Consider the following 11,751-nt stretch of genomic DNA (forward strand, 5'->3'; position numbering starts at 1 on the left):
CTATAAGTGAAAGAAGCGCACACAAACACGACGAAACCTTAAAAGTTATATGTTTGAAAATAACTCTCTATGGACATATACAACCTCATTTAATATAGGGTCACATGAAGAGTCTCTCAGGAGGTAAGTGAAAAAAAATCAAGAGACGAGTTCTTCACGAAGAGCCTGTATTTACACAACTCTCTATATATATTTTGTCTAGAACGTATTTACGATTTAGAGACTTAAAGATTGTACCATATAATTTTTTAGCTATCTCTGAGTTGTACATAGCCTGTTTAGTTTCACCCAACTAGTAAAGTTTAATCTATGTTACATCAAATATTTAAATGATGATGACAGATATTAAATACAATATAATCTAATTATAAAATAAATTACATAGATAAAGACTAAAAGAGACTAGATAAATTTATTAAACCTAATTGAATTTAAATTTAATAATTAAAATTGATATTTAAATATTTAATGTGACTAAATTGATTTTAGTGACCAAACACCCTCGAACGAATTGCCTTGGACTTTGACTCGCGGCAGTCAATTGTTCTGATTTCCTCGTCGGCTCATCCTTTCCCCGAACCCCTCGTCAGAGTCTCGCCATGCGCTCGACCCACCTCGTCGACGGCGACCTTGCTTCGGCCTCGGCGATGGGAGGCCACTCCGACCGTCTGTTCAGGGCGCTGGCTGTCGCTTCCCTCTACATTCTTATCCGCCGGTGGCGCGCCTTTGGGGTCGGCCTCAGCGAGCGGCCGGCGCCGGCGGAGATCGCTGCCGTGGCTGCGCTCTGCACCTCCGTGGCGTGGCTGTACGTTCTCCCAGCCCTTGGTCTCCGCCGGAGCACGCACCGACGTCGGCACCAAGATTAGTTGACAAGTGGCTGTTGTTGCGTTGCTGGTAACCATCCCTATTCTCCCTCTTTTTTAAGGTTTGGATTTGGAATCCAATTTGTCAAACACAGCCCGAGGAAATGTATGTGTAAGTACGGATACGAATGGTTGAAATATTAGTCACTAAGAATGATCATGTAAGTACGGATCTAACGGTCCAGTTCAAGATTGGGCTGATCCCAACTGTTCAATGATTTACTGGTTCATATGTCAGTGTATAGACATGGTAACCTCAAACCAGTTACCTGTATGGTCACCAGTGACTGGACAAAGAGAATTTCTCAAGGTTGTTTGTTAATCTCCTGCTTTTCTTCAAGTGACTATTTCTAACTTACAGTTCAAATACTTTGCCTAGGACCTTTAAGTCGCTAAACAGTCTCAACTCTTAACACAACTTACACAGGTTGACAGGTAGTTATCATAATCATGATGATTATGCCCAAGCCCATTCAAGAGCGTCCACTTCCACACCCTTGTCGTGCAAAGTGACACCTCTCTCTCCCTCTCTCTCACCAGGAAGCTAAGCCCTAAGCATCCTATAGTTGTTCACAATTTACTACAAAAAATGAAGTATAAAGTATAAACATGACTATTTGATACTTCACATCTCGCTGGTAGATGGTTCAATCACAATGTGATTTCGCACAATTACTTAGACTCTATGCTTCCATGCCTCACTCTGGTTTTGTTCCACTTGATTCTGATATAACTGAAGTTTCCAATGCTGCCTATCCCCAAGCACTTACCCGTTTCACAGAAGGAATATGTTTCTTTATTTTATTCATAAATTATGCACAAAGAACTCCAGAAGGGGGAGTGAAAAAGCATATTCTTTCTTCTTTCCCATGCCGTTTGCACTTCACTGGTACATGTTTTGGCTCACATTATGTTTTTTTTCTCAGACCAACAACTAGACTAGAAAAGTTGAAGGGAGAATGATGCGTAAAACTACATAGGTGGTGTGGTTTCGCATTTCGCAGAGTTTCAGGAAAAATAAAGCATACTTGGTTGTGTTGCTGACCCATTTTTCAGCTCTAAATTATTGGTTTTGGAAGTTCCGCTTTAAATAAAAGCCAGCCCTTTATACTGGTCTGTTTACTCTTGCTCAATCATGATATATGCCACATAATTAAGGGAACTAAACATGGTCTGCTTTCTAAGGCACATACAAACAGGGTACCTACAGCCTTTTGCTTGGAGCGAAGCGCACCTTCGCTGTCTAAGCTTGTGCTGTGAGTCTTCAAATTTGCAGAAACTCGATCAACTTTTTGGAGTTGAAAGAAATTCCGCTGGTTGGGAGGAGATTCACGTGGTCAAACCAGAGAGAAGACCCTACTCTTGTCAAGCTGAAATGCTGGATCATGTCTTTTGTACTAACAGCTGGGAAGATTTTTTTCCTGACTGTATGCTCTATAGGAATGCCACCGAAATCTCTGACCACTGTCCTTTGACTCTCAAGCTCAAGGTGGATTTCAGGGGGAAACGCAGGTTCCACTTCGAAGGTTTTTGGCTTAAGTTCCCTGGTTTTCTGGAGGAGGTTGCTGCCTCTTGGAATCAGCCGGCTCATTGTTCTTGTCCTCTTGAGAAGGTGTCCATGAAGCTTAAGAGATTGTCCAAAAAATTGCAGTCTTTGGGGGCACACAATGGTGCGCAATGTTGGGATCCAGTTGGGCTTAGCTCGTGAGGTGTTACACAGATTGGTGATTGCTCGGGATAATAGGATTTTGTCTGAAGAAGAGGTTTGGTTATTGCGAAATTTGAAACATCACTGTCTTGTCCTCTCTTCGTTGGAAAGGACAATTGCTCGCTTGAGGTCCCGGATCCACTATTTGAAGGAAGAAGATGCAAATACAAGGTTTTCTTATATGCATGCTTGCTTTAGAAAAAAGAGGAATTTTATTTCTCATTTGGAGGATGATGGAAGGGTTGTTACTAATCATGACCAAATGCAGGAGGTGCTGGATAGGTTCTTCTCCAATCTTTTGGGTGCTGAAATTTAGAGACCATTCACTCTTGATTTGCCAAATTGCCACAGAAATGCAATTGATCTGAGCGCTTTGGAGCCTCCTTTCTCCGAAAAGGAGGTTCAGGATACGATTGCAAGTCTCCCTAATGATAAAACCCCTGGTCCTGATGGATTCACAGGGAGGTTCTATAAATCTTGTTGGCACATCATTAAGACAGATATAATGGCTGCCCTGGAATCTCTTCGTCTTGGAAATGCTCACAGATTGGGGCTATTGAACTCAGCATATCTCGTTCTTATCCCCAAGAAAGCGGATGCCTTGACAGCCAGGGATTTCCGGTCTATTAGCCTAATTCACAGTTTCGCTAAATTGGTCACCAAATTGCTAGCTAATAGGCTCGGTCCCCACCTTCAGTAGTTGGTTGCAGCTAATCAAAGTGCTTTTGTGAAAGGAAGATCGATTCATGACAATTACATGATGGTGCAACATTCTATTAAATCTCTTCACAAGAAACGAGTCTCAAGTTTATTTTTGAAGCTGGACATCTCAAAAGCTTTTGACTCAGTTTCTTGGGCTTTTCTTATTGAGGTGCTTTCTCACCTTGGTTTTGGAAATATTTGGCATAATCTGATTTCGAACCTGTTGGCTTCTTCTTCCACTCAAGTGCTGTTAAATGGGTATCCTGGTATTTCTATTAGGCATCGGAGAGGGCTTTGCCAGGGTGATCCCTTTTCTCCTATGCTATTTGTTCTGATTATGGATGTCCTCAGCAGTCTGTTCTTGCTAGCCGAAGATAGAGGGCTGCTTCAGAACCTGCAGGGAGCGAATGTTCAAAATAGAATTTCAATCTATGTTGACGATGTGGTACTGTTTGTCAAACCTATTGAGGATGAGCTGAATTGTGTTAAGATGATCTTGGACTGCTTTGGTTCAACCTCTGGATTGGTTTGTAATATGCATAAGGGTTGTGCCATCCCAATAAGGTGTAGTGAGCAGGCTGTGCAGCAGGGCTGCAACCTTCTCCTTTGTAGCTCAGCTTCCTTTCCTTGCACATATTTGGGGCTCCCAATCTCAGATAAAAGGCTCAGGAAGTCAGACCTTATGGCCTGGGTTGAGAAGATAGCAGATCGACTCCCCAATTGGAAGGCTCGACTTCTTAATCTTGTTGGTAGGACGACATTGGTGCGCTTTGTTCTCTCTGCTATCCTAATCTATCTTCTCATTGCTATGAATATTCCTAAGTGGGTGATCAAGTCGATTGACAACATTCGAAGAGGTTTCTTATGGAGAGGCAGAAAGGACGTGAATGGAGGTAAATGTTTAGTCTCTTGGGATATCGTTACAAGGCCGCTCATTTTTGGTGGGCTTGGGGTCCCTAATCTGTATTTCCAAAGCTGGGCACTGTAAGCTAAATGGTTGTGGCTGGAGAAAACAGACACTAACAAACCTTGACATGGATTAATGTTGCCTGTGCCAGTGCAAGTAAGGAAGTTCTTTCAATCTTCGGTTGTTACTGTGGTTGGAAATGAGAATATGACTTTATTTTGGTTAGACAGATGGTTAGATGGCGTCTGCATCAAAGACTTTGCTCCTGCTGTTGTTTCTAAAGTTGGTAAGAATATTGTCTCCACTAGAACTGTGGCCCAAGCTATTGAAAACTAGCATTGGATCAGTGACATCTTGACGCCCCTTTCCTAGGTTGGGATCCAACAGTTCTTGCTTTTATGGGATGCTGTAAGAAGAGTAGTATTAACACAGGAGGCTGATAAACATATTTGGCTGCATACTTCATCTAGCCAGTTCTCCTCCAAGTCATGCTACAAGGCCTTTTTCATGGGATCCATTACTTTTGAACCTTGGAAGAGGTTGTGGAAGTCTTGGGCTCTCCAAAGTGTAAATTTTTCTTGTGGCTGGCTATTTGGAATAAATGTTGGACATCTGATAGACTGGAAAGGAGAGGTCTGAACCACCCGGAGTCTTGTCTTTTATGTGATCAATCGCAAGAAACCGTCCAACATCTATTGTGTACGTGCATTTTTGCAAGACAGTTTTGGCATACCATTCTTTTGCCCTTGGGTTTTGGCTCTCTCCGTTTGGAGATGAGATCTCCTTTGTCGATTGATGACGGAAAGTATGTAAGAGGATTCTGAAAGGGAATTAGGCTTACACCTAGTTCCTAAATAATTTTGGTGGTTGAATTGCCCAACACAAATAATTGGACTAACTAGTTTCCTCTAGTGTATAAGTTATAACAGGTGTAAAAGGTTCACACTTAGCCAATAAAAAGATCAAATATTGGATTCAACAAATGAGCAAAGGGACAACCGAAGGCCCCTCTGGTCTGGGGGCACCGGACTGTCCGGTGCGCACCGGACAGTGTCCGGTGCACCACCGGACAGTGTCCGGTGCACCAGAGGACTCCAACTCAAACTTGCCACCTTCGGGAATTTCCAGAGGCACTCTGCTATAATTCACCGGACTGTCCGGTGTACACCGGACAGTGTCCGGTGCTCCAAGGAAGAGCGGCCTCAGGAACTCGCCTGCCTCGGGAATTCACTTCAGTTGCTCCGCTATAATTCACCGGACTGTCCGGTGTACACCGGACTGTCCGGTGTAACAGCGGGGCAACGACTATTCGGCGCCAACGGCTACCTACGACGCATTAAATGCGCGCGTTGCGCGCGCAGAAGTCAGGCATGCCCATGCTGGCGCACCGGACATTGAACAGTACATGTCCGGTGTGCACCGGACATCCAGGCGGGTCCAGAAGACAGAAGCTCCAACGGTCGGAATCCAACGGCATTGGTGACGTGGCTGGCGCACCGGACATGTCCGGTGTGCACCGGACTGTCCGGTGCACCATACGACAGACAACCTCCACCAACGGTCAAGTTTGGTGGTTGGGGCTATAAATACCCCAACCACCTCACCATTCATTGCATCCAAGTTTTCCAGCTTCCAACCACTATACAAGAGCTAGCATTCATTGCAAAGCACACCAAAGAGATCAAATCCTCTCCCAACTCCACACAAAGCTTTAGTGACTAGAGAAAGTGATTTGTAGTGTTCATTTGAGCTCTTGCGCTTGGATCGCTTCTTTTCTTTCGCATTCTTTCTTGTGATCAAACACTCACTTGTAATTGAGGCAAGAGACACCAATTGTGTGGTGGTCCTTGCGGGAAGTTTGATTCCCAAGTGATTTGAGAAGAGAAGCTCACTCGGTCCAAGGGACCGTTTGAGAGAGGGAAGGGTTGAAAGAGACCCGGCCTTTGTGGCCTCCTCAACGGGGAGTAGGTTTGCGAGAACCGAACCTCGGTAAAACAAATCCGCGTGTCACACTCTTCATTTGCTTGCGATTTGTTTTGCACCCTCTCTCGCGGACTTGTTTATATTTCTAACGCTAACCCGGCTTGTAGTTGTGTTTATATTTGTAAATTTCAGTTTTGCCCTATTCACCCCCCTCTAGGCGACTATCAATTGGTATCAGAGCCCGGTGCTTCATTAGAGCCTAACCGCTCGAAGTGATGTCGGGAGATTACGCCAAGAAGGAGATGGAGACCGGCGAAAAGCCCACTACAAGCCATGGGAGCACTTCATCGGAAGAATCCCGCACCAAGAGAAAGGAGAAGAAGAACTCCTCCAAAAGGAAGGAGAAGAAGTCTTCTTCACACCAAAAGGAGAAATCCTCTTCTCACAAGACGCGTCGGAGTGGGGACAAGAAAAAGAAGATGAGGAAAGTGGTCTACTACGAGACCGATTCTTCATCGCCATCCACCTCTGGCTCCGACGCGACATCCGTCACTTCTAAGCGCCAAGAGCGCAAGAAGTATAGTAAGATCCCCCTACACTACCCTCGCATTTCTAAACATGCACCTTTACTTTCTGTCCCATTAGGCAAACCACCAACTTTTGATGGCGAAGATTATGCTAGGTGGAGTGATTTAATGCGATTTCATCTAACCTCACTCCACAAAAGTATATGGGATGTTGTTGAGTTTGGTGCACAGGTACCATCCGTAGGGGATAAAGACTATGATGAGGATGAGGTGGCCCAAATCGAGCACTTCAACTCTCAAGCAACAACAATACTCCTCGTCTCTTTAAGTAGAGAGGAGTATAACAAAGTTCAAGGGTTGAAGAGCGCCAAGGAGGTTTGGGATGTGCTCAAAACCGCGCACGAGGGAGATGAACTTACAAAGATCACCAAGCGGGAAACGATCGAGGGGGAGCTCGGTCGCTTCCGGCTTCGCAAAGGAGAAGAGCCACAAAACATGTACAACCGGCTAAAGACCTTGGTAAACCAAGTGCGCAACCTCGGGAGCAAAAAGTGGGATGACCACGAGGTGGTTAAGGTTATTCTAAGATCTCTTATTTTCCTTAACCCTACTCAAGTTCAATTAATCCGTGGTAACCCAAGATATACACTAATGACCCCCGAGGAAGTAATCGGGAATTTTGTAAGTTTTGAGTGCATGATCGAAGGCTCGAGGAAGATCAACGAGCTTGACGATCCCTCCACATCCGAAGCTCAACCTGTCGCATTCAAGGCGACGGAGGAAAAGAAGGAGTCTACACCAAGTAGACAACCAATCGACGCCTCCAAGCTCGACAATGAGGAAATGGCGCTCGTCATCAAGAGCTTCCGCCAAATCCTCAAGCAAAGGAGGGGGAAAGACTACAAGTCCCGCTCCAAGAAGGTTTGCTACAAGTGTGGTAAGCCCGGTCACTTTATAGCTAAATGTCCATTATCAAGTGATAGTGACAGGGGCGACGACAAGAAGGGGAGAAGAAAGGAGAAGAAGAGGTACTACAAGAAGAAGGGCGGCGATGCCCATGTGTGTCGGGAGTGAGACTCCGACGAAAGCTCTAGCGACTCCTCCGACGACGAGGACGCCGCCAACATCGCCGTCACCAAAGGACTTCTCTTCCCAAACGTCGACCACAAGTGTCTCATGGCAAAGGACGACAAAAAGAAGGTTAAATCTAAATCCTCCACTAGATATGAATCCTCTAGTGATGATAATGCTAGTGATGAGGAAGATAATTTGCGTACCCTTTTTGCCAATCTTAACATGGAACAAAAAGAAAAATTAAATGAATTGATTATTGCTATTCATGAAAAGGATGACCTTTTGGATTCTCAAGAGAACTTCCTTATTAAAGAAAATAAGAAGCATGTTAAGGTTAAAAATGCTTATGCTCTAGAAGTATAAAAATGTGAAAAATTGTCTAGTGAGCTAAGCACTTGCCATGAGACTATAGACAACCTTAGAAATGAAAATGCCAATTTATTAGCTAAGGTTGATTCTCATGTTTGTAATGTTTCAACTTCCAATCCTAGAGATATTAATGATGATTTGCTTGCTAGGATTGAAGAATTGAACATCTCTCTTGCTAGCCTTAGAAATGAAAATGAAAAATTACTTGCTAAGGCTAAAGATTTTGATGTTTGCAATGCTATTATTTCCGACCTTAGAACTAATAATGATATGTTACATGCTAAGGTTGTAGAATTAAAATCTTGCAAACCCTCTACATCTAATGTTGAGCATGTATCTATTTGTACTAGATGTAGAGATGTTAACATTGATGCTATACATGATCACATGACTTTAATTAAACAACAAAATGATCACATAGCTAAATTAGATGCTAAAATTGCCGAGCATAACTTAGAAAATGAGAAATTTAAATTTGCTAGAAGTATGCTCTATAGTGGGAGACGCCCTGGCATCAAGGATGACATTGGCTTCCAAAGGGGAGACAATGTCAAACTTAATGCCCTTCCTAAAAGATTGTCTAACTTTGTTAAGGGCAAGGCTCTCATGCCTCAGGATAACGAGGGTTACATTTTATACCCTGCCGGTTATCCCGAGAGCAAAATTAGGAGAATTCATTCTAGGAAGTCTCACTCTGGCCCTAACCATGCTTTTATGTATAAGGGTGAGACATCTAGCTCTAGGCAACCAACTCGTGCTAAGTTGCCTAAGAAGAAAACTCCTAATGCATCAAATGAACATAGCATTTCATTTAAAACTTTTGATGCATCTTATGTGTTGACTAACAAATCCGGCAAAGTAGTTGTCAAATATGTTGGGGGCAAACACAAGGGGTCAAAGACTTGTGTTTGGGTACCCAAAGTTCTTGTGTCTAATGCCAAAGGACCCAAAACCATTTGGGTACCTAAAGTCAAGAACTAAACTTGTTTTGTAGGTTTATGCATCCGGGGGCTCAAGTTGGATCATCGACAGCGGGTGCACAAACCACATGACGGGGGAGAAGAAAATGTTCTCCTCCTATGAGAAAAACCAAGATCCCCAACGAGCTATCACATTCGGGGATGGAAATCAAGGTTTGGTCAAAGGATTGGGTAAAATTGCTATATCTCCTGACCATTCTATTTCCAATGTTTTTCTTGTAGATTCTTTAGATTACAATTTGCTTTCCGTATCTCAATTATGCAAAATGGGTTACAACTGTCTCTTTACTGATGTAGGTGTCACTGTCTTTAGAAGAAGTGATGATTCAATAGCATTTAAGGGTGTGTTAGAGGGTCAGCTATACTTAGTAGATTTTGATAGAGCTGAACTCGACACATGCTTAATTGCTAAGACTAACATGGGTTGGCTCTGGCACCGCCGACTAGCCCATGTTGGGATGAAGAATCTTCATAAGCTTCTAAAGGGAGAGCACATTTTAGGACTAACAAATGTTCATTTTGAGAAAGACAGGATTTGTAGCGCATGCCAAGCAGGAAAGCAAGTTGGTGCTCATCATCCACACAAGAACATCATGACGACCGACAGGCCGCTTGAGCTACTCCACATGGATCTATTCGGCCCGATTGCTTACATAAGCATCGGCGGGAGTAAGTATTGTCTTGTAATAGTGGATGATTATTCTCGCTTCACTTGGGTATTCTTTTTGCAGGAAAAATCTCAAACCCAAGAGACCTTAAAGGGATTCTTGAGACGGGCTCAAAATGAGTTCGGCTTAAGAATCAAGAAAATTAGAAGCGACAACGGGACGGAGTTCAAGAACTCTCAAATTGAAGGCTTCCTTGAGGAGGAGGGCATCAAGCATGAGTTCTCTTCTCCATACACGCCACAACAAAATGGTGTAGTGGAGAGGAAGAATCGAACCCTATTGGACATGGCAAGGACCATGCGATTTGTTTTACACCCTCTCTCGCGGACTTGTTTATATTTCTAACGCTAACCCGGCTTGTAGTTGTGTTTATATTTGTAAATTTCAGTTTCGCCCTATTCACCCCCCTCTAGGCGACTATCAGATTCATAAAAGCAAGAGAAAGGTTATGAGCAATGTCATCATTTTGGGGGCCTGGTGTTTATGGATTCACCGCAACAAGGCAATCTTCAATGGAGAGAACCCTTCGCTGGGCACTATCAGATGTGTTTTTTTAGATGAGATAGTGTGTTGGATTAAGGCTGGAGCTAAACATCTTGAGAGTTTAGGCCTAGAGGTCGCGTTTAATATGCACATGGTCTAATTTGTTGGGGGAGGCTGTAGTGTGTGTGGGTGTTTTTTATTATTCCTGTTCATGGCTTTGTATCTTGATCTATTTTGGACCCTTTCTTCTCTAATTAAATGATGCACAACTCTCCCGCGCTTTCGAAAAAAAACTTGTGAACTGTACATAACAGCTTTAGTACAAAATAGTAAGGCCATTTTGTGGATAACTGAATTTTCTTAATTTTTTCTGGGTAACAAAATCAATTAGCATTCCTTGTGATGGCTTTGATGTCCTCATCTTGGGAGACTGCCATACTAGTGGATCCTTTGATCAGCAATTGGATCAAGAATAATTAATGGGGGTACCATTGGCCAGTTATCCTTTGATTTTATCGTCCTTTGGATCTATTTGTTATAGATCCAACTTATTGGTTCGTCGGTACAATCCTGAAATAACCACTCGCATGACTACCAGTGATCTTAAAATTATGCCAGAATGCATTACTATAAGGGATCACTTGTTTTTTTTTTCTGCTTATATAAGTTTGCATGATATTAAGTTTCCTATTATGTCTTGCGCTACAAATGTATAACTGGATGAAGAGTTTCTGGTAGCAAGTTCAACATAAAAGATTGAACAAAGCTTGTATTTGATTGATATCTGGTGTATGATTCGATATGGAAACAAAGCTTTATGGCCATTAAAGATTATTGGAGTTGTGGCCGCTACCACCAAAAACTGATATATTATTAACAAACTCAATAGCCCGTTCTAGAGTAAATTAGAATTTATAGCATTATACATAACAAAATGATTGTTGTTACTAAGATGTAACAAAATAACATCGTTTATAGGTGGTGGCGACTCCATCCCCAACGACCATAGCAACAAACTCGAACTTGTAAATTATATATGTGCTCATAATCTTTCTTTTTTAGACAAATTAATTTTTATTTTTTAACAATAGGGCTATCGAGCTTATAAGAAAAAAAAAACACGAGGTGCGCAACTGATGAAGTTTGGACTTTAGAGACGAAGAGTGAGGCAAGGAACGTCGGCCTTGTGAGTGGACGACAAGTAGGAGAGGTGTGCCATGGCGCCGCGTGTGGGGCCGATCCGCCAAGGCCTGATGTGGCGATGCCTCGACGGATGAGGGTGAGGCCGGGCGGCCAGCCGACAGCGGGGCAGGACACGGCCGGCGGCGAGGGAGCGTTGGCGCTGCGCGCGTGGCCAGCTACCAGCAGTCGGACTCAGACGGCGGTTGTTGATAGCATATTATGCTACTCTGCTTTCTGCTAGGGCACGTGGCCACATGCTCATATGCTCCACCGAACGCATGAAGCCATGAGCCTAGGACGTCAAGACGTCAACTGCGAGATGTCGAGATGCTTGGCTGCGTTCGTTTGCTTCGGTTCGAAAACAG

At 43.5% G+C, this 11,751-nt stretch overlaps 1 protein-coding gene across 1 annotated transcript; it reads left to right on the forward strand.

Moving 5' to 3' along the window:
• Window positions 1-510: 510 nt before the first annotated feature.
• LOC100276212 (uncharacterized) lies at window positions 511-1,203 on the forward strand. The gene has a single exon (XM_008654794.4). It carries the CDS (start codon window positions 600-602, stop codon window positions 864-866), a length of 267 nt encoding a protein of 88 aa, XP_008653016.1. The 5' UTR covers window positions 511-599; the 3' UTR covers window positions 867-1,203.
• The last annotated feature ends 10,548 nt before the right edge of the window (window positions 1,204-11,751 follow it).

This window comes from Zea mays, chromosome 7 (assembly GCF_902167145.1).
Source record: "Zea mays cultivar B73 chromosome 7, Zm-B73-REFERENCE-NAM-5.0, whole genome shotgun sequence".
In the NCBI taxonomy this organism is placed as follows: Eukaryota; Viridiplantae; Streptophyta; class Magnoliopsida; order Poales; family Poaceae; genus Zea; species Zea mays.

What these genes read in the sequence shown, in the direction of transcription:
- LOC100276212 (XM_008654794.4), top strand. Translation starts at nt 600, where the DNA reads ATGCGCTCGACCCACCTCGTCGACGGCGACCTTGCTTCGGCCTCGGCG.